This window comes from Meriones unguiculatus, chromosome 7 (genome assembly GCF_030254825.1).
Source record: "Meriones unguiculatus strain TT.TT164.6M chromosome 7, Bangor_MerUng_6.1, whole genome shotgun sequence".
Taxonomy (NCBI): Eukaryota; Metazoa; Chordata; class Mammalia; order Rodentia; family Muridae; genus Meriones; species Meriones unguiculatus.
Genome location: NC_083355.1, coordinates 114,932,652 through 114,956,406, shown reverse-complemented (window position 1 = coordinate 114,956,406; position 23,755 = coordinate 114,932,652). Strand labels below are relative to the sequence as shown.

At 46.4% G+C, this 23,755-nt stretch overlaps 1 protein-coding gene across 5 annotated transcripts in view; it reads right to left on the bottom strand.

The window, feature by feature from the left end:
• Positions 1 to 23,755, bottom strand: part of Ppp2r5c (protein phosphatase 2 regulatory subunit B'gamma) — a 127,257-nt gene that overhangs the window by 97,045 nt on the left and 6,457 nt on the right. For all 5 annotated transcript variants that reach the window (XM_021645040.2, XM_021645041.2, XM_021645042.2 and 2 more), the window contains exon 3: positions 11,496 to 11,667. In XM_021645040.2, coding sequence (XP_021500715.1) covers positions 11,496 to 11,667 — 172 coding nt within the window. The remainder of the gene's footprint in view (positions 1 to 11,495; positions 11,668 to 23,755) is intronic.

Below are 23,755 nucleotides of genomic sequence, written 5' to 3'. Positions count from 1 at the left end.
TTGATTTCTAAATACAGCCAAAGTTTTTCTTTTTCTTTCTCAACCATCCAAACCTGGTGTTTTAACCTAGAAGTCTATGGCACTGTGGTGGCATCAGGCTGGCCAGAGCGCTTTTTAAAACTTCTGGGACCTGTGTGCATATGGCTGTTGTGGGTCTTATTGGGTAAGAAGTCTAACCTAAAAACTTTGGCTTCACTTGTAGTTCAAAATAGACTTTCCTTGGACAGATCAAAGTTCCCTAGTACACAGCTCTGCTCAAAGGCTGCCAGGGAAGTCTGTTGCCAGCATCAAGGACAAAGGGACAGGCTTTGGTGGCCCTGTTGATTTGAGCAAGTCTCTAGTGACTGAGCAGGGCCACCAGAGCTTGTCTCTCGGGAGGTACGTAGAGGAAAGATTGCCTGCTCCAGCTCTGGCACGCAGACCTGGGCTCACTTTAAATCCTTGCAGCTGGGCTGGGTTGGCCTTTCAGACCAGAGCAGGTGCTCACACCTTTCTTGCTCTGAGAATACAGGAAACCCATGAACTCTATAGAAAGTATTCAAACACTGCAGTTTCCACACGAGTTGTTTTCCACAGTCTGCCTCTATCCTTACCAGACCTACTGCAGGTCAGCCGAGCAACTGATCACATCTTCAAGAAGAACCCAAGGCAGAGCAAGGAAAAGGAAGCCAGAAAACTGCCTGGGCTTAAGCAACTTGAGCGTCATCACAGTGGTCCCTGTGAATGCTGAAGGGTGGGGAAGGACAGGCCAGAGCTGCAGAACTCTTCCTCCTCCAGCAAATGCAACATGACTTTCCTGGAGCTGTAAGACACACAGCAGGCCCCACCCTCACGGACACCGGGGACAATGGCCAGCATGTGGTGAGGGAGCGCATGCTTGAGCGCTTTCTACCTCAACTGTCCAGTAAGGGGAGTGCCGGCATATGCAAAGTGTCATCATTTAGCCTCAGGAAGGAGTAAAGATGGAGAATAAATACAAGTGGACTCCACATGTGTGAGACCCTGCAGTCACCAAACTCCAGAGACAGCAGAGTGGTGACTGCCCAGAGCTGCAGGAGGGTGAAGCTTCTGCAGGGGTGACGAGAGCCAGGGGAGAGTGAGGATGGGCCTGGAGAGTAGGGAATGCACATGTTGCTGAACCTGTGCTGCGTGGGCACGGGACGAGCGTGTTCTACACACCTACCACAGTTTTAAGAAGAGAGGAAGGCCTGAGCCAGGGAAGTTCAGGAGACACTGGGCAGTAGGAGCAGGGGGTCAATGAACACCTCTAGGAAAAGCAGGTTGCCTGGGACCAGGGCTTTAGCTGGAAGGAGGCGAGGGTAGATGGCCAAAGAATAGTGCACACACAGACGGGCACATAAATGCATGCACATGTGTGGTAAAGACCTGAATTCAAGGGGCTTGAAGAAACCTGAGTGAAAAAGGCTTTAGCTAAACACAGGAAGTCTGAGGTAGTGCGGGAGGTTAGAAAGCTGGGGCAACGCCTGGAAAAGCTGAGTAACTCCAAGGAGAGGTGTGGGGAAGAGGGCAGCCTGCAGGATGGGGAGGGGCTGGCTGCAGGTTCAGCTGTCCAGCAGGCTGCTGGCTATTCCTAATGGCATGGTGTTGGCCAGGGACACCTGCAGTCACCCACAGGTAATTAAGAACTCGCTGTGGTATGGCACCTGCTCACCAGGGCATATGAGCAATCAAGAGAAGACACAGCATCAAAGCAATCAGAAAATAAAAGGACTGAGGCATTGACTGACCCTAAGACCCAGAAGAGAAGGTCTTGCTTACAACATCAACAGCAGCTGACTGAGCTATAATCAATGAGAAATGTGCCCAACCTCAAGAGGAACCGGAAACCATCTCCAAAGGAGGTAAACATGGTCTCAGAAAGCTGGAAGGCACAGTATACTCCTAAATAAGAGAATGTAAATATCCTACAAAGCCATCCCTCTCTCTGACACTTCCTCCTGCCATGTGGTGCTGAGAATGGAACCCAGGTCTTGCACATGGTCAGCAAGTACCTCACCTCTGAGTTGCAGCATTCACTAGACATTTAAAAATTTTACTGGGACCCCAGTTCAAATGTCAACAGTTCTTTCTACAGTAAGATAAACTAATTCAAAGTTCTAGTCTATAATAATGTCAGTATTATTGATGTTGTAGGTTTTAGTGGAGCACAAAGCCACAATTATATTGAGGATGTGCGTAATCAAGATTTTCCCACTTAATAATTATTGAGATAAAACAAAAAATCCAAGAAAATAAAACTGTAAAATTTAAATAGAAAATATAAAATGAATGCATGATTTAAAACAGTACATACTAGGTCTCCCTTCCTTCAAAGTATTTAAAAGTACTAGGTCCCAATGACAACGAGCACCCCTTTCCCCCACCATACCCGCAAACTCTGGTCTTCAAAGCATCCTCCACTGAAAAGAACTGAGATTCTTTGAAAAATGGCTATGGCCAAGCCCGGAGAAGAAGGTATATATAATGAGCCTGGTAGGCATCTCAGAATGCTAAAAAACCAGAACATCAAAAATAAGTAGCAGGCTGGGGACCTGGCTCAGTAGGTGAAGTGCAAGTCTGAGGGACTGTGTTCGAGTCACTAGGATCAACGTAAAAATGTAATCCCAGTGATCCTACGGAGAGATGGGAGGCTGAGGCAGGAAGCCGTGGGTCACTTTCTGTCTGTGTCATCAAACAAAGAACCTGCTTCAAATAAGGTAGAAGCTGGAAGGCAGACAGACAGACAGACACAGACACGATAAAAGTAAGTAAAGACAAGTCCAAAACTACAAAAGAGGACTGGAAAGATAGCTTAGCAGTCAAGGGTTTGATTCCTAGCACCTAAACGATGGCTCACATCATCTGTAGCTCCAGTTTCAGGGGATCTGATGCCTTGATGCCTTTTTCTGACCTCCACTGTTGACCTAGATGTTTTTTTTTTTTTAGTTTTTTTGGTTACATTTATAATTTTCAATCAATGGCTAGATTTTTAAACAAACCTACTTTATTTAGGGTTCTTAAACACATCTACCTCCCTTCCAACCCCCCAACACCGGGTAGTAGGGAAGGAGGATTAGTGGGGGACAGGGGGTGGAGTTCTCTCTGCTACTTCCTGCTGGGTAGGGTTGGTAGGATTCTTTTGGGGGCAACACCAATGTCAGTCGTCAGGAAATCCAGAAGTCCAGATAACCAGCAAACAGCAAATGCAGCAGCAGGACGAACCAGCAGCAAACAGTCCTCACCCAAGCAGCCACGCCTTCTTCCTCTGGGCTGTCATATTTACACCCCTCAAAATCCTCAGAATTCAACTAATTCCAGCTGGCAAAGACCATGCTCTGCAGGAGAAGACACTTGACAGGTGTGGACAAACTAAAAATTCCCTCCTTGGAATTTGAATAAAGACATGTTTCAGCCCTCCACAGCCGTCACAGATATGGTGCACCTATATACATTTAGGCAAATCATTCATACGCATACAAATACACTCAACAAAAATCAACAAATAAAGGCAAACAAAGGGCTAAAAATCATGCATTTTAACATTAGAAAGAAAACTGAAATCAAAGATAATAAAACAGCCACTCATAAAAGGTTCAAGGAAAATTAGTAACCCGAAGACAGAATGCTTATCCCAGTTTTCATGTACCAGTTGGCAAGAAAAAGAGTGTCTGTAGCTTGCACCTCTACTGGCGCTGGGAACCAGCAAGGCCATGAAGCATTCCGGTTTGGCTGGCTCAAGTGAGATTCACGGGCACGACGCCACAGCGTACCTTACAAACTATTCCTAATGCCTTCTGCATCGCACGGCGGGATGTGACTGCACGACGGAGAGCAATCTGCAGCACCCTCCCTTCTGCTAGGCCACCACAGCTGTGCATCTTCCTGATACACAGCATCACCTTTGATGTGCTCCAGCCAAAAGGGGCTCCACTCAGGGCAGCTACAGGGGTGAGTGGGGCACCGAGAGGGGCAGCAGTTGGCTCAGCTATTTACTAGTCAGCTGTCACGGTTTAAGGAACTCCCACACTCCAAGTATTTGGCAAAAGGTTTCTGGTTAAAGAAAAATAAACCCATGCTGAAGGGCTTTCATCCTAGGCTTCAATTTATTTAAAATATTTGAGTATGGTGATTAGCACATCATAAAAAATAACGAGGCATACAGAAATAAGACATTCTGAGTAAGATGTCACAACCGCCAGTATTAGTCTCTCCTGACAAAGGCTGGAAAACACAGGTGTTGGCTCTGTTTAAAGAAATGACAAGTTTGACGGTACATGCAAGAGGATAGCAAAATATTTTAGAATTGTGAGACACTTCTTTTGGATGTGTGTGTCTGTGCAATATATGTGTTGGGTTTCAGACCTGCGGCAAGCCGCTGAGGTGCCTATTTAACATACCACATTGGACTGGCTCCTGGCTCTCCCAGCGCTCCCTCAGCCCCTACCTATTACAAGGCATGCTGGTATACCCTGCCCTCTGCCTTGAACTTCACAGCCCAGGTGTGGGGCTTCGTTATATAATCCAAGCACTTCGGTTCCCTCCCCCTCTCTGCATTTTCTCTCTTCCCTGTGTGAACATGCTCTTTCTCTCTTTCTCTTCCCTCTCCTGTCTCTCCCCCAGTGGTGACTCTCCTGGCCTTATTCCTTGGGATCAGTGAACCCGCCGGAAAGCTGCACCCAATAAACTTGCCGTTATGTTTTAATCTGACTTAAACTGGCTCAGCAGAGAAAACCTATACATATGCATTTGCGCACACACTGTGCCAGTGTATAAATATATGTACCCGGGGTAAAGTGTGTATGTGTGAACATGTGTGGAGTTAGCATGTGCGTGTGTGCTTGCGTGTGCGGACTATGCATATCTGTGCTGAGGCCAGATGTCAGGTGTGCCACTATACTGCTTTCTGATTTATTCCCTCAATACAAGGTCTCTCTTTAAACCTAGAACTTGGGTGTTTTTCACCTCGGCAGGTAGCCAGCAGCCCGGAGATTCTGTCACATCCCTAACCACTCCTAAGCCTGGCCCTGGAGGATGGTCTTACAGGCAGGCACAGCCACACCCGGCAGTGTGCACAGCGCTGGAGATCTGACCTTGAGTCCTCACACTTGTCATGCACTCTTACTTACCAAGCCTCTCCCCAGGCCACTAGACAAATTAAAAAAAAATAAAAATAAAAAATAAACAACTAGAACTTCCAGAAATGGGAAAAAAAATGAAATTATAAGGTCAACAGATGAGCTGCAGAAAGAGACAAGCCTGGAGAGTCTCAATGAGACAACACGGAACAAGTATTCAGAAACTTTTATCACAAACAAACAGGACAATTCTGTGCCTGCTAACGAGAACAAAGAGAATTAGAAGTGCATTGTGTGTTTAGTTTTTATAATAGTTATGGCTATTTTATGATAAAAGACTCATATCCAAACACAAAAAAATCTACATTTCAATAATAAAGTTGACAGACATCTAGAGTGTCTGGGCATGGCTGGGCTTGGTGGTGTACACCTTTAATCTGGGCAGTGGGGCGGCAGAAGCCGGAGGCTCTCTATAAATTTGAGGTCAGCCTGGTCCACATAAGTAAGACCATGCCAGCAGGGCTATGTAGAGAGACCTGTCTCAAAGGAAAATGATGGCTTTGCTGGGTCTCAGATGCAATGTCTCTGAGGTTCATCTGTACTGAGTGGTCTGTTTCTTGTTAACGATGGGTAGTACTCTTTTATATGTATTATACCGTATTTTCTTTTTCCATTTAGCAGCTAAAAGACAGCTTGAGTTGCTTTTTAGCTGTCATGAATAATGTTTCTGTGACCATCATTCATGTCTTTGCACGAACATATATTTTAACTTCTTTTGTGTAGATAGAGTGGAATTGCTATTTACATGTTCAGCTTCTGTTTAGCTTTAGAAGAAACTGCTAGAGACTTTCCAGAAAGGACACATCACTTTACATTCCCACAGGGGATTAGGATGCCGTGTTCTTACCACACCCTGCAGAGCGATTCTTCAGAATAAAGAACTGAAGTCTCCAAGAGAAGAAATTAAAAATGAGGGAAATTGTTACCATTGGACCACTCTCTTAAGACTTGTTTTAGGAACGACATTTAGAAACACAGAGACAGCCACTATTGAGACAAAAATGTCTAGTAAAATTCACTAGTAGAGCAGCTATTAAAGTAGAAGTACTAAAAAGAAAAATACCAAAACATAAAAAGTACAAGATTAAAAACAATGCTATACAACTAGCTGATTAACAGAATGATAAGACTATTCCTACCTAACAATCTTGAAGGAAAACAGACTAAATTCCACAATTATGGAGAGTAGTTTGAAAAACAAGAACCATCCACATAATACTAACAAGAAACTCACTTGCACAGTTGAAAGCAAATTGACTCAAAGCTCAAGGATCAAAAAAACATATCCACACAAAAAGAACCCCAAATCAGCAGAAGTTGCTATACTTATATCAGCTAGGATAGAAAGGAGGTAAGGAAAAGTCGAAAAAGACTCGTAAGACTTCATTATGTAATGGTGGACGATCACTTCAATAAGAGTGCCTAACAACTGTGTGTTCTACAGCACAGTACATAAAGCGTATGGCAGCTGGCAGGGTCTCTAGGGACAGGATATACTCATAATACAACACTGCAGGACTTAACAACCCAATTCCATCCATGAACAAAAGAACAAAATAATCCATAAACAATTTTCTTAAAACAAACAAACAAACAAACAAACAGGTGGCTGGTGAGAGGGACTGATGGTTAAGAACACTTGTTGCTCTTACAGAAGACCTGGTTTGGTTCCCAGCACCCACATGTAGCTCAAACCCACCTGTAACACCAGTTCCAGGGGATCCAACATCCTCCTCTGGCCTCCCCAGGCAATGCACGCATGTGATATACTTAAATGCATGCAGGTAAACATTCATACACATAAAATAACAATAAATACACTAAATAATGAAAATGGAGGAAGTTAGAGAGATGGCTCAGTGGTTAAGAGAACTGGCTTCTTTTCCAGGGTTCCTGAGTTCAATTCCCAGCAACATGGTAGTTCACAACCATTTATAATGGGATCTGATGCCCTCTTCTTGCATGCAGGTGTACATACAGATAGAGCATTCATAAAAAATAAATCTTAAAAATAAAAAAAAATGGAAACACAACATGCCAAAACAACAGAGAGACAAGAATGATTTGAATGGTATACAGACCTGTAAACATAGCATATTAGCAGAACAATGGATAGAAAAGATGCATGATCATCTCAGTATCAGATACAGAAAGAACACACGGCTTTCTGTGATGGTAATCCCAGCCCTCAGGAGTCAGAGGCAGGTGGGTCCCTGTGAGTCTGAGGCCAGCCTGGTCTACCTACCTTTAATTAGTAATTTAGTTAGTACATCAGAGAAATAGACACTCAGCACACAAGCACAGAAGAGACAGAGGTCACAACAAAGGCTACATACACTGAATGGGAAAAAGCTGAAAGCATTTCCCCTAATACATGGAGCAAGACAATGATGTCCACTTTTGCAGTCTGTTTGTTTGTTTTGTTCGTCAAGACAGAGTTTCTCTGTGTAGCAGAGCCTTGGCTGTCCTGGATTCAGGATTTGCAGACCAGGCTGCCTTTGAACTGAGAGATCCACCCGCTTCTGCCTCCCAAACGCTGAGGTTAAAGGCATGCATCACCACATGCAGCTATGCTTTTGCACTTTTATTTAATACAGTAATAGAGGTCCTAGACGGAAGTAGACAGAACGATTAAACAAGAGAAAGAAACAAAGGGCAACCAATCTGGAAGATGTGGGAGATAATGTGATCTTATTATACAGAAAGCTTTAACTTTCTTTTTTTCCCCTCCGAGACAGGGTTTCTCTGTGTAGCCCTGGCTGTCATGGAACTTGATCTGTAGGCCAGGCTGGCCTTAAACTCACAGAGATTCACCTCTGCCTCCTGAGTGCTGGGATTACAGGCGTGCACCACCACTGCCCTGCTTGACTCACTTTTTAAAATTAAATTTTAAAAATTTAGGTGTGTGTGTACTGTATGCTTTTCTACGAGCTGCCGTGGTCATGGCCTCTCCATAGCCACAGATCAAATGACCAAGACAGATCCCCTGAAACTGGTGAGTAGTGCCATGTGTGAGGTAGGGTCCTCTGAAGCTGGTCCTCTGGAAGAGCAAGCAGTCAAGTGCTCTCTCTCAACCACTGAGCCATCTTTCCAGTTCCTATAAAGGAAAGCTTAAAGGTTCCATTAATAAATAAATGCCTACCAAAACCAATCAAAGAAAAAAATTGATATGTAAGAATTTAGTAATGTTGCCAAGCACAAAATCAACATTTAAAAAATAAGTGTAAGTTAGGCATGGCACTATAAACCATAATCCCAGCTATGTAGGATGCTACAGTAGGTTGCTAACAAGTTCCAGGCCTGTCTGCAGTAAGAGTAAGCACAGCGAGGCCAAATTAGTGAGTTGCAAAATAATGAAGTAAAAAGAGGCTGGGTAATAGCCCAATGGCAGAGCACTTTCCTACGATGTGTAAAGTCCTTGGTTCAATCATGGTCCAGTCAAAAGAAAAAGGGAAGTCAGCATGAGCTGGGCATGATGGCATGTACCTGTAGACCCAGCTTCTTGGGAGGTATCAAGTTCAAACTTGGGAAACACATTGAACCTACCTCAAAAACAAAAGCAAGTAATCAAACAAAACTTCTAGGATCTTTTCTATGTATTGACAACAAATTTGCGGAAAAATAAAGAAAACAACCCCATCTGAAACATATAAACAATATGTACTTGGGGACACTGAGGTAGGGAAGTGACAGAACTCTGCAAGAAAAATTACAAAGCACTGATGAAACAAGCTGAAGGGGACACCCAGGATGGAAGACCATGATCCCAGGTCCACAGCCATTACACAAACACCCAAACTACCGAAGTACCCTGACTAATTCAATATAGTTCCTACCAAAATACTAAATGACAGACTAGAAATAGAAAAACAAGCCCAAAACCTGTCCAAAACCACAGGGCATCCTCGAGGTGCTGAGGACCAGTGGGAGCACCTTCTGTGTTCTAGACAAGACTCCACCCATGAAATGTGCTCCAAGACTCACCTTGGGCACTGTGAGCAAAAATAACAAATCCAGAAGAATCAGAGAACCTGACTTCAAATACAGACCACAGGCTGTAGCACAGTCCTGGTGTAAAACTGACCCACAGACTAATGAGACTGAATCAAAAACCTGCAAATCAATCCACAGACACCATACTCAATAAATATTGTAATTATTATGTGTCAATTAAAAACAAAACAAAGCAAGTGAACAAACCAAAATATTCTTGACCCTTGAGAGGAGCTGAGGCTGACTTACTGCTTTAGAAACTGGCAAATAAAAGGATCAATCACTTAAAAAAAAAATCCACATGGGGCTGGAGAGATGGCTTAGTGGTAAAGAGCACTTGGCTGATCTTGTAAAGGTCCTGAGTCAGACTCCTAGCCACCTCTAAGTGTAGTCCCAGGGAATCTAATGCCCTCTTCTGGCCTCATCCGGAACTACATACAGGTGGTACACAGCACATAAAATGAGAGGAGGTTACAAAAAGGAAAGATCATACACAGTGTCAAATATACAGGGAATGCAGATCAGCAGTTAGCAGTAGATAAAAGGGAGAATAGGATTTTATAGTAACTGGACACAAAGTAACTGGAAGACGGTGGAAACATTTTAAAACTTGAGCATGAGATGGTTGTTCACCTGTATACATTTATTAAAGAATTAAACTTCCACTAATGGTAGATGATCTCAGGGTATGTGGATTGTGTCTCAATACAATTTTAAAAAAGGAAAAATATCTAAACTGAAGTTAGAAACCTAAGGGTAGAGCTGAAGTTATTCTCAGAAGAGCACATGGCTTTATAGTGTTATTAAACTAAAACTGAGAATTCAGTATTTGACTTAATAAGAAAAAGGGTTAAAAATAGGATAATTAGCATAAAGTAGGGATTAAGGGATACTGAACACAAACAGTCAAAAGAGGGGGACCTGTCTACGGCAGAGATGGAAGAGAGGAAGAGAGCCACTCAAGCCCCACGCGACTACTACAGAGTGATTCTTCATGGAGCCGCTATGAGAGGAAGACACAGATTATGACAAGATGCTTGCTCCAGCTGAGCCTGCTTCACGGGCACAGCGGTCACCCATGTTTGAGGATTCTGAAATCTAGACATATCAAGCCTTGTCATAAGGTGACGGTAGGAGAGAGCTACACAGAAAGCCAGGACTCTTTGGGAAAGACCAAGTGCTTGTACACATCCTAGATCTGGTAAGAGAATGCCATAGAAAAAGAACTGGTGGAAGGAGAAAAGGTGGAGAACAGCAGGCAGAGGCAGCGCAGTGGCCAAGAGGAGCCTTGCACACAGATTCCTTGAAACAGGTAAGGCTTCCAAGATGGACATCACACTCTAGCCCACACTACGCCGTTCCTGGGTGGACTTTGACCAGTGCAAAGTGGGCAGGGCACAACCTAACATGCTTTTATGACATGCACCTGGCACCAGCTGGGACATGGGAAGGAAGGTTCCACTGGTATTCTGAGCCCTTCTCAGATCAAGCACCATATCTCTCTAATTTGGCCTCCTGGGGTAATCTAAGAAGGGGTCACATACATTTCCTCATTGTCTCAGCACCCAGATGGAGTCCTCAAGAGTGGGGATTCACCTTTGCTTGGTGCTATGACCCTTAGCTAGAATACTCCCTACTTCCAGAGGTGGTCCACCTACCTGCTAGCAAATGAAGGGAAAGAAAGCCTTCACTCTCCCCTCTCCCAGCCACACCTGCATGAGTTCTGCTGCTTCATGCTCTGGTTTTAGACCTCAGAATATGTAAAGTGCACCAGAGGTTCACATCTGACTATGGTCCTTGACCCAAAGATTTTCCTTGTCAAGTATCTCAACACTGAGCCCTCTGGAAGAAAAACTTAAGACATCAAGAAAAGCTTTTTCTGATGGAAAAAGGTGGCTGTGACATTGGAAGTTCCACGTGAAGAGTCCCATGCCCTGGCAGGTCACAGGTAAGGGTCCCCAGTGGCAGGGAAGGGTATGCAGGGCACTGAGCTGGTTCTCCATGGCTAGGAGGAGCAAGCTCTGCCTGGCCTTCCATGATTACCTGCAGAGACCCCTTCTAATGTTCTGAGACAAGCCAGGAACCATGTGGAAGAAAAACAGCTGCTCACCTACAGCTGGTAAGATTTTAAGTTTTTCTTATCATCTTAGTGCAGTGTACTGGTAACATGTTAGCTACTATACTTTCATCCCCCAAAGCTCTGGAATTAAAAATATTAGTGCAGTAAAGTACATGGCATTCAATCTAACCAAAGAGTGAACCAGGAAAAAGAATAAATAAACCTGATGAGCGCACAGCCAGCAAGGCTCTGAAACAGCAGTTCTGCAGTGACAAGCTTTCCACTCTGTAAAGACAAGTGAGCATTACCTTTCAAAGACGGGAGTTTTTGCAGTTCTCTGTTATTGCTGGCATTAAAGCGTGAAGAATTCTGCCGTTTATCCTTCTTCACAGGGACGACGACGGGCTGAGGGACTGGCACTTTGATTTTAGCGGAGGTCGAAGACTGGACAGCCACAAGGCTGTTTCTCCTGCTGGCTATCTGTTTGCAAAAAATAAAAAAAGAAAGAAAACGTAAAATGGCTTATTTAATGACCATCAATACAGCACAACTGAAATGAAGGCAACACAGATTGTGTTGCTTTGGGGCAGAGCTGTTCTCACCCCTTTTACTGGAGCTGCTGAGGGTCGAGGCCTCCGTCCCTTCCTCAGCAGTCCTGGACTTCCAGAGTCACAGGCACCTGACTACCTATGCCCCCTGAGGAACTTTGATTTCTTTGTTGTGGTTTGTTTAGGCACAGTCTTACTCCACAGCTCAGCCTGGACTTGAACACACTGCATAACAAAGGCTGATCTCCAACTAGTGGTGATCCTTCGGCCTCAGCCTCAAGTGCCGAGATTGCAACTGTAAGCCATCTGCTGGGCTGATTTCTAAAATGTTGCCAAAATGTGGTAGGCTAGGTAGTGGCTGCCACAAAAACGGTCACATCTTAGTACCTGGGACACGTGGCTGTGACACCTTGCTTGGCAAATGAATTCTGCAGATGTTACCAAGTCAGGGTCTCAGAGAGGAGCACCCTTGATGGCCAAGATAGCAATGTCAGCAGAAAGCTCCTTAAGAGGGAGGTGGGATGGTACAAGTGGGAAGCAAAGAGACAATGGAAGCTGAAGTCTAAAGCCAGACAGATATGAAGCTCAGTGTGGCTTGTACAGAGGAGGGGCTATGAGCAAAGACACTGCCATGCCTTCCCTTGGGCCCTGATCCTGATGTCTGCCCTCCAGACCTGTAAGATGTGGGAACATCTGCTCCTACAACCTCTGAACAGAGAGAGGCAACAGAGGAGAAGAGAGCTGTGCACCCCCTGTGGCAGAGCTCTCACAGGCTTACTACCCTGCAGCCACATACACACGCCTTCGCAGAGCCTAGGAACGATCATCCCGGCTTCCTCTACATCCATTTTGGGTTCCCACTAAAAGGAGTCATCAGGACCAACCGCCTTGTGGACAGCTACAGCATGGCCAGTGAGATATTCCTGGAGTAGAGAAGACCAAGGGAACACACAGCAGAGCCACCTGTCCCTCGTCATCCACGCAGGCTCAGTGGATCCTTACCTGCAGGCTTTCGTGGAGCTCATGTGGACTCTGGGCCCGCTCGAGAGCTCTCTGTGTAGAGCTGACACGACACACTGTGGTTTCCTGCTACTGCTGTCCAGAAACGACAGCCAGCGTCTACAACAGTGAAGGCAAGGCAGACAACAGCATGCTTGCCGCACCCTGTCTGTTCCAAACAGTGGACCTTGTGCCTGAACAGATTTACTTTCAAATGAACATCACTGGGGCTGAAGACATGGCTCACTGCAGTGGTTCTCAACCTTCCTAATGCCGTTACCCTTTAATACAGGTCCTCGTGTGGTGGTGACACCAACCATAAAATTACTTTCCTTGCTGCTTCCTAACAGTCTGCTACTGCTATGAATCGTAATGTAAATATCTGTTTTCCGATGGTCTTAGGGTCATTCAACCACCAAAGGGGTCGCCACCCACAGGCTGAGAACCACTGGCTCACTGGGTAAACTATCTTCTGCCCGAGCCTGAAGACATCAGTTCAGATTCCCCAGAACCCCATGTAAAAGCTGTGTGTGGAATCTGTACCTCCACTTCCGGTGGGGGGCAGGGGTGGAGATAGGCACACCTGGATCCCTGGGGCTCACTGGTCAGCTACCCTATCAGAAATAGTAAGCTATAGGTTCAGTGAGAGACCCTGCCACAAAAAACCAAGGTGGAAGGTAATAGAGGAAGACACACATTGTCAACCTCTGGCCTCCATATATCCACATGCACAGACAAGTATATTTGCACACATGTGCATATCCTCCCTCCACGTACACACTCTGAAGGGCAGCAAGATCCACCCTGAAGATAAGAAATGCCTAAGCCCTCCCCTCACCACACAGGGCCATGGAGGCTGGCCACACCAACACAAGCTCCAGACTTATCTGTTGTCGTCCTTGAAGGCATGTTTGCTAAGCAGCAGAGGCCTGTTTTAGCAGCCCAAGAACACTTGGATAGCTTGTTCCAGACTGAGACTGCCCAGAGCAGCAGCCTGAGGGTGGGGGTCCTGGTGCCCTTCCCACAGTCTATGGCTCTGAGCTCAGAATGTCTTTTCCTGACGTCTGTTATGGTTTGGTCTTGATCCCTAGGGTGCTGGTACAGAAGTGACATGAGCCTTTAAAGCTGGAGCCCAATAGGAAGTCCTGTGTCACGGGGGGGGGGGGGGGGGGTCTTTCTGTTCCTGCACTGATACATGGTTACGTTACGCACAGTCCTGCCACTGCCACCTGCTGTTCTGTCCTCACCAGAACTTTGTGAGCTAAGAAAACATTTCATTTTGCAAGTAGCTTGCCTGGCACTCGTTACTGTGATGAACAGCTAGCAAAGGATCTCTCATTCTTACAATCCGGCACAAACACATGCAAAGACCACGTATAGGTGGGAGAGATGGATCAGGGGTAGAAGCACTTGTTCCCGAGCTTGACAACTGGAGTTTAATCCTCCGCACCCAAATGGTAGAAGGAGAGGACTCCAAAGTTGTCCTCTGAACTCCACATATGTGCTGTAACATCCATGAACATGTGTGCACACACACACACACACAAATAAATGAATACAGTAGAAAGTTTAAACACAAAGCTCCATCTCTAACTCCTTTTCCGCGGAGCCCCTCCCCCAAGTCAAAGCGTATCTGTGTGGCTTTCCTTCCATGCTCCTTCAAAAGCTAGAGAGGCGGCTCCACAGCTAAGGGACATGGTTCAGTTCCTAGAACCCACATTAAGCAGCTCACACAGCCTGGAATTCCAGCTTCTGGTGATCCAATGCCTTTGGCCTCCAAGAGCACCTCCATTTACACACGCACAAGCGCACGTGCATGCACACGCACATCCACACATGTAACTTTAAAATAATGATAAAATTAAAAAACTCTAGGATTTAGTGCAAGTCCTCAAGGATGCTCCCAGAGAGTGCTCCTTGCTCTACACACCAAGTTCCCATGTGTGCACTGTTATGGCCTCCACTTTCCCGTCTATAGTGCCCAATCCAGGACCTCACACACAAAGACCTTGATGAACAACAGGTAGAAAGACGATCAGAAATGGGTCCGAGGCTGCTGCACGCCCAAGGAGACAAACTGTGCACATTACAAAACCAAGTGTAAGACTGGGAGGGGAGTGTGGCCTCACAGGGGTCTTCCAGGACATATGGACAGCTGCAGCACCAAGAGCTGCAGCACAGCATCATGGCGGGGTGAGGCTAGTCCCCCTGAGCAGCATGGGAGAAGCTGACTAGAGCTAAGATGAGGCAGGGGACTGGGAGCATCAGCAGCCTCCTGGAGATATCTGGAGAATAAGGAGAAAGTGCAGGAGGCAGGAGCAGCTGCTTCTTGCGTGGAAAGGCTGGCTGAGCCTGGTGCTGGCAGGACAGGGCCCACAGGAAGGAAGCCACAGCTGAGAGAACAGCTGAGCTGGGCCGAGACCTGGATCTGCAGAAGCGGGACAGGATGGGCTGAGGTCTGGATGCTAAGCAGACTATGAGTATGTGGGTAAACAGTATAAGGTCTGCCAAGAGCCACATGCAAAGGGAGAGGAAGCAAGAGTTAAGGGCTAAGGAGATGGGGAGGTCGAAAGGGTCTGCACAAGAAAGGCAAAAGCGAAGAGCCTTTCTTGAAGAGAAATGGAGCAGCTCTGGAAAAGCCATAATGGCCACGCCACCTTGCTCAGTCAGTCCTGGAACAAGAGCTGCCCAAAAAGGATCTTCCCTGTAGCCCACCCAGATACTCCATTCTTCTCCTGCACATTCTCTAACAGTCCCTCTGCGGGCACTGAGAATGACAAAGACATGTGTAGAGGAATTTTTTGTTTGTTTGCTTGTTTTGTTTTTGGAGACAGGGTTTCTGTTTTAGTCATGACTGTCCTGAAACTCACTCTGTAGTCCAGACTGACCTTGAACTCACAGAGATTCTCCTGCCTCCTGAGTGCTGGGATTAAAGGTATGTGACACCAAAGCCTGCCCTGAAGAGGAATTTTAATGTAGCTACATGACTACTCTGGCTGGGATACAGACAATCCTTTAATCCCAAGAGACGAAGATCTCTGAGTTCAAGGCCAACTTGGTACAGATCAAGTCTCAGGGAAAGAAAAGCTTAAGTCCGGGTGCTACACGCTTTTAATCCCAGCACTCAGGGGACAGGGGCATGCAGATTTCTGAGTCCTAGTCAGTTCTGTTCAGACAGCTTGGTTGAGTGAATGAGTTGAGAGGAGTGCAATAGAATAGAGTTCACAGCAGCTGAGTTCATGGAATTCAGAGGCAGTTTTTACTGGGAGAGTTTTATAGAGACAGGTTGAAGAGAGAATAAGCTAGACTCAGAACAAACCAGAGAATGAGAAGGAGCCAGAAGATTAGAAGAGTTAGTTTGAGGCCAAGGAGAGTAATTTAGTGAGAAGCTGACAGAAGCCAGATTGAATCAGTCGCCTTGGAGAGGAGGTTTAGCCAGAACAGCTGAGTTAAACCAGCCAGCCAGAGTTCAGAAAGAACAAGAAAGGGTGATCTTATTCAACAGTAAGTTACAGAGTCTGAAAGCATTCTAGGCCTAAATTAGATTGTGTGGAGGCTAGAAGCTTCCAGGACTAGGCTTAGGTTAGCACAGGGAAGCAGTAAGCCTCCAAGACAACATTTAAATCAGGCAATAAGTTACTTTACAGACATGGCCTTTCCTGGTGGGGCCCGTAAGTGACATGTTCAGAGTGTAGGTGAATTTGACATCCTGTAGCACTAGCACAGCCAGGCTTTAGCCACACTTTGCCACAGATTGCCCACTTCTGGGTGATGCCAACACTGCCTTGATCCTCCATCCTTGCAGGATGTACTGTGCAGACTACAGCAGTGAGGTGGGGACACAGAGGGTTGCCAGTGCAGCACAGGGCACAGGAAAGCACACTTCATGGCTGGGGCTGTGCTGTGCACTGTGGGAAGCTTACAGCATGTGGGTTCTGCCCACTTGAAGTGAGCAGCCCAGTCTTAGGTGGTGACAAGAATGTCACTAGCATTACTGAATGTCCCATGGTGGGGTGCCAGGTAAAATCACCTTTGGTTGAAAAATCAAATCTTTCAAAAATATGGGACTAATTTGATTTCATTAACAGCTAAATTGTAAGGGGAAAGAGAAAAGGAACCCACAAGCCTAGGTGACGGTAGGGTACAGCAACTACCAAGTACAGCCACAAGCTTATCTGCACCTTGACTGAAGCTGATACCTGGGTGAGTGTCCCCGGCTCATTTTCAGGGGTACTGACAGAAATCTGCTTCTGCTTAAGAGTCTTCAAGTGCAGGAAACACACAAAAACTGGCAAATAGGATTACATCAAATAAAGTCTCTACACAGGGAGGGAAACAATCAACAGAGTAAAGAAACAGCCCATAAAAAGAGAAGAAATATCTGCCAGCTAGTCATCTGACAGAAGGTTAATCCCAGAATGCATACGGAATAAAAAACCAAAAGCACGAAATACAACTAAGAACAGGCAAGCAGTCTGAACAGTCTCATCTCAGAAGACGTACGAATAGCCAACAACCATGTGCAGATACTTGGCATCATCAATAACTAAAGACATGTTGATCAAAACTACAGGCTGCTGCATTGTGAACTACAGGCCTCAGAATTGCGAACACATACACACATATATGCATACATACATGTATATACAAGTATATACATGTATATGCACACACACACGTACACATACATATACACATGTATACGCAAGAATATACATATTTATGTAATACAAGTATACAGATACATGTGCACACACACAGACACACGCACATACAGATACACATGCACACAGATATACACATGCATGTATGTGTGTATGTACATACATGAATATACACATGTATGTACACACACCTCAACTAGTGAGGCTGTGGAGGCTGCACACTCTACCGTATGACTTGGTGTCTCAGTTCTAGCCCTCTATCTGCACGACAGCAAACCAGCCAGCATGGGCGCCTGCACCCTCGGGCTTCCCGCAGCACTGTCAACAGCATGACATGGAGTCTGCCTAGGTGCTCTGCAACAGCTGAACAGATGCACAATGGAATATCATTAGCCATAAATGAGAATAAAATCCTGCCATTTATGGCAACAAGGAGGGACCTGGCGGACAGTACACTACGTGAAAGAAGCCAGACACGGATAAGCCCTGCATGCTTATGGGAGTTAAAAACGAAGTGGACCTGAAAACAGAAGAGTGATTAGCAGAAGTGAGAGGAAAGAAGCTGGAGGTGACCACTGCAGTCACTGTATGCACACACTGGGAGTAAAGGGTGAACCCTGTTCGTTAGTATGTTCTCATTATTGCATGTTAGTGCAAATACACATTTGGTTCCGACTCACTTCAGAACCATCTGAGAAGGGCGCTAGATGAGCAGTCTGGCAGCTGCTGATGACGTCCTCACTCTGGTGATGTTAAAACCAGGTGACAGGACTCAGGAAGTCATCAAACTTTCCCCTTCACTGCAGTGTATATGGAAATAATTCAAAACAGAAATTTTCAAAAGGTTTAATGCCAGCACTTCTAGACGATACCGGAGGATAACAACCTTCATGTCCCTCTCTGAACTTAGTCCTAACACACAACCCTTACCTCAGGCATGCTGGGCTCCTCCTGGATCCTCAAAGGTTCCTGAACAGGTGCTGTGTCTGCATGCCATGCTCTGCTCCCTGGAAAATGTCGTGTCTTCCAATCTCACTTACACCCTAACCGATGCCTTCCGAATACTGGACCTTAGGGACTGCCCGGGACTGCTTGTCCATCTCTCCCTCCTCACTCTGGACCTTGGGAACTGCCTGGAACTGCTTGTCCATCTCTCCCTCCTCACTCATGCAGCCAGGTCACCACACCCTTGGAATTCTTAGGTGTCTCCCTTCACAGACCACATCTTAAGTCACCTGTCTACAGAGAGGCTGAAGGCTGAGCGTCAGGACGGTGTTTCATCTTGCTGTCTCCTCTCATCACTCTACTTGCCGATTCTCCCCTACTTTCAGACCCACCCTCCATACAACTGTGTATGCACACACTGCACACTCACTGTGTTCCCGCAATGCCAAGCGATTTGTCTTCCCAGACCAGGCAAGCTCCTTTTGTGTGTCTGTTAACATCTCCTAAAATACAATTTTAATCAAAACAGCATGATCTCACTGACATACTGGTAGGTCAGACAGAACCAATGGCCAAGACTGCCCCGGAGACAAATGTAAGCAGGCAAAAAACAGAGCTGGGAAGACACACGGGAAAGAACGAAGGTGGGTCTTCAGCCCACAGCACATGTCAACACTAATTCAAAGTACAGCAAAGACCCAAAACACAAGAGCGATTTAGGTAAAACCGTAACTCTTAGAAGCACAGAAGGAGGTCTCATGGCCTTGGATTTGACAGCAAGCTGCTAACTACAATGAAAACAACAAAAGAGACAAATTGAATTTCATTTAAAAATATACATAAAAAAGCATTATCAAAAAAGTAAAAGGAACTGATAAAGACAAAGTATTTGTGAATAATATATCTGGTAACAGTCTGGTAGTCAGAATAAAAAAACTCCTCCCAATAATTCAACAAGAAGACAATCAGGTTAAAAAATAAGCAAAGGACTTAAATGAACATTTCTCAAAGGACTACACATGAATGGCAACAGGCCGGGGAGGTGCTCAGCACCACTAGCTTACCATGTCAGCACAGGCAGGGCGTTCGAACACATGGAAAGAAGCATCAGCTAGGCAGGATGGAGTGTGTGTGGAGAGAGAGAGAAAGGAGAGACAGACAGAAAGACAGAGACAGGGGTTGCTCAGTAAGTGAAACACACAATTACCAAACCATCCGACAATCCCACCCCTGGGAGATATCCACGAGGACTCAAACAGGTGCGAAGAGAAAAGAATGCTCACACAGGGTCGCACGGCCCCCAAGAGCCAGAGGTGGAAACAAGCCGGGCATCCTCAGCTGACACAATGACACAGTTAAAGCCTTCGGGTGGAGTGTGACCCAGGCAGAAGAGGAATGGCATGGATATGAAGTCAAGACAGATCCACTGAGGGCAGACAAGTGGCTGCCAGGCTTCGGGGAGGGAAACGGTGGCTGCCAGTTTCCTGGAGCTCAAGCTGAGGAATGTTCTGGAAGGAAGTGGTGGTAAGGCTGCTCTGCCCTGTGGCATCTCTGCCCCTTCCGGGTCTGATGCTACTAACAGCCATGGTCTGGAGAGTGCCAGCATGGCCTATTGACATGGGCTGGGCATTGAGTGAGAAGTGGCAGGGGCTTCTGCAGGTCAGGAGCTCACCATGAAATAAAAATGAGACAAGTCTTAAAACTGGCCCTTGAGCCGGGTGTGGTGGTGCACACCTGTAATCCCAGCACTTGGGGAGGCAGAGGCAGGCAGATCGCTCTGAGTTTGAGGCTAGCATGGTCTACAGAATGAGTCCAGAATGGTCAAGGCTACAGAGAAAAACTGTGTCTCAAAAACAAGCAAACAAAACCGACCCTTGACTAGGACTGTGCGGTGTTTGCTGCCAAGCTGGGGACGTTCTCATAGACTCGGTTCTTCCTTCTGGCCGCCGTCCTGGACTGGAGACCATGGCAGGTTTGCTTTGATCTGCTTGGTCAGCTGTGAGAGAGGGCCCAGGATTTGCCTTAGGCTCCTTGTGTTTGACACATTAGTCTCAAACACAGTGTTGCTTATCAAATTCAAATCATGATAGCTGATCTTCTCCTTGAGAGTTCCGTGTGCAAACTATGCCTCCCACCACCTACATCTCTGGGGAACCTTGGGTGGCTGCAGGATGATATAAGGTATCCTGAGGCACAGAGCAGTTGTCTTCCTGTTACCCTCAAGGGGAAGTTCTTGAGAGCAGGGAAAGTAGAACTTTTAGTCGCTACTTTTATTGGGGAGCTGGGGCAATGAGCCACCCAGGCAGGCAGGCTATTATGACAACAGTGGGGACAGGGACAAATGGCCACTCTTTGAGACTTACCAACAGATACTGGGCATGGTGGTACACGCTTCCACAGAGGAACAATACAGGTATCAAAAAAGGGTGACGGTTTCTAACAATAGATACACAAAGTCTAATTGTCACTTCTATTCCCCACAACCCACTACACAGCCAAGCAGCAGCACCCTCCTAATGTGGAGTGAAATAAATCTGCACAACAGATTCACGGTGCTTGCTAGTCTCTGTACTTTAAAATTATTCATTCACCCAGCAAAATAAGCAACTGGCTTGGTGACAAAGCCTCACTCCTAAACGTCTTACCATATAAGGGATTACTACACTGAACACACAGTGCTTTTCCTTCATTCAAACGCTGCACTTCTCAAAATTCACAACTACATGTAAGATGCTTACTGTGTCATAGAGCGGGGCCAAGCCACCGGGGTCAGGAGAGATTCAAGATGGTGAACCACGTCAAACACCAAGGACGCCTCTTGCCTGGGCTGGCCAGGGCTGGTTTCAGAGAAGAGTCCAAGGACGGCGACATAGCCAACCCTCACTACTTGCTCTAAGTGTTGCCAGTTGCTTGGATCCCCCTGGACCAGGGCCAGACAGCCATGTCCCTGGCACACAGTGCCCTGTCTGCACCTGCTCTGTGAGATTCCATTTTGTTGGAAGGTAGCGTCCATTTGCTCACCATTGTCTAACTGCTCTCTCTCTACAATTGCACAGTAAGTGGCTGAGACAAACCATACAAATATTTTAGGCCTGTTAAAGCCTAGGCAGTTATATCTGGCCTTTCACAGAAAGTTTAGTTTTTTTTCTTCTAGGCCAACATTTCCTGCTGAGAGATGGAAATAGACAGGAAGGAGGCTTCTGATCAGTGTTGACCACAGATTTGAGCAAACCTGCCAGCCCAGTTCCCAGTGGTAAGGATTCACAGAGTGGTGACCTCTGGTAGCAAGAATACTGAGGAGCATATGTCATACCCCTGTGCAGAGCTCTCCACAGCTGCATCTTCAACCAGGAAGTTCCGGAGCCCCAGAGGTGGGGGCCTGGAACCTGTTACAGCGGGACGCAGGTGAGAGGTTAGCTTTTCTCGCCATGCTGTACACAGCCACCTCTTCTACCACCTAAGCCACCTCCTCTACCATCTCTACAGAACATGGATGAACAGGGAAACACATGAAGGAAACACATGCCCCAAAGAAACCCAACAGTCTAAAAACTTAGGTTGCTGGTGGAGGTCCTGGTCCCTCCCAAGAAAGCCCCAAGCCAGCTCCTGAGGCCCCAAAAGCAAGTGGTCAGTGATGAGCCTACTGAGCCCAGAGACCCAGCTGCCTGCACTGGCATTTCATCCTGTGTGTGAATGGAGACCACACACACGCCATATCTTTCCTGCTGCACAGCGGCTCAGCAGCCAGGTCCAGATCTGCAAATGCCTGCATCTGCTCTCACTTTCCCACTCCACCCTTGGGATGAGGGTCCTACCTTGAATGTCAATTCCTTGGCAAGACTGTCCCTACCACTAAAGCAAGCTGAGTGTGTAGTGAGGATACACTTCTGTACTATCTTAATAAAAAAAAAGATCCTTTCTAGTGCTGAGAATTGAACCCAGGGTCTAGCGCATAGTAGGCATACAAGCACTCCACACTGAACAACATCCCCAGCCACGGATGTTTTGACCTAAAAAAACATAAACATACAAGAACCCATCTGCAAAAATGACTGTGACGCTGTGTGACTTCTCTTGGGTCTCCTCCCAGTTGCTTGCCTAAGAAAATGGAGTCTTCCTCCATGAGATCTGGGGCAGGCCTGTGGTGGATTAGGAGGTAAATGCGGCGCATTCCCATCTCAACAAAATATGCTCCTTTGCATTTCCTTCTTTCCTCTAAGTTTACCTGTTTTCTTCTCTTGCCCATTTCTCTCTCTCTCTTTGTCTTTTAAATTTTACATCGGAAACTTGGTAATCTGTATTATTAAAGAGAGCTAATGAAGCTAATTCCATTCACTCATGTTAGAAGTGGCTGTGTAAAATACCGTCTGCCCACAGGTCGGCTCTGCCCGCGTGACTCTCTCAGACCCTGTATGTATTGTACCTCTGTAGCTACTAGCCACATGTGGTTACTGCACACTGAAATGTGGCTAAAGCACCAAGGAACTTGATTTCAAGTTTAATTTTCATTACTGTAGGTTGAAATGACATCCCTTAATGTGGCCAACTTCTGAGCTCCTCCGCAGACAGAACTAGCATTGTCAGCACTATCGCCTATAGGCCAGAAAGTGTGGGGAACTAATTTATCTCTATGACATTTCTTAACAAAACCACAGAAAGACAAACTCAGTGCATCCTGAGTTAAAGCGTTTACTCTCTCCCCGGAGCTTAAATTCTAGGCTTGCTCTCTGACTCCCCCAAGTGGAGAAACACAGGCCACTGTGGACTGAGACGCAGCACTTCTCAGCTAGGTGCCAGCTAAGTACTGCTCCCAGATAGAGAGCAGGACGGGGGGGGGACAGAGGTGCCCAGCCTGGTCCCAGGAAGAGAGGGAGTGCCGTACGGAACACACTAGGTTCTTCCCATCACTGACACTGTCACAGGAGCTGTCTTGTACCTCAAGAAGACATCCTGTGACCCATGCCAGTGGCTGCGCTGTTAGTTGTGGCCAGCTAGCTCCTCAAGGCAGGGAAACATCTGCTCTGTCTGTGGCTAGCTGCAAGCCTGTGCTCCCCCTGCAGCTGCCTGTGCTCCCTGGTTAGGTTAGGTCAGGTCTCCCACCTCTACCCTGTCTGACGGACCTGGGCCTGTCTGCTTAGGTACTAAAAGCACCCGGTTTCTTAACTGAAAGCTGCAGCTGGCTTTTTCCAGGAGATGGGCCCCATCTAGGCCCCTCCATTCAACACCAACTAAGTGGAACTGTCTAGAAACTCCCAAGCACACAGAGTGTCTTCTTAACAGGTCAGGACTGCATTAGTCTTTTTATCCTCCCCAGTCCTCAGCACTGTGCTCACTCCCCAGGACCAAAGATGCCCAGGCTAGAAATCCATCCATCATCCATCTGTTTATCACCTAGCTATAAAGTGTACTATC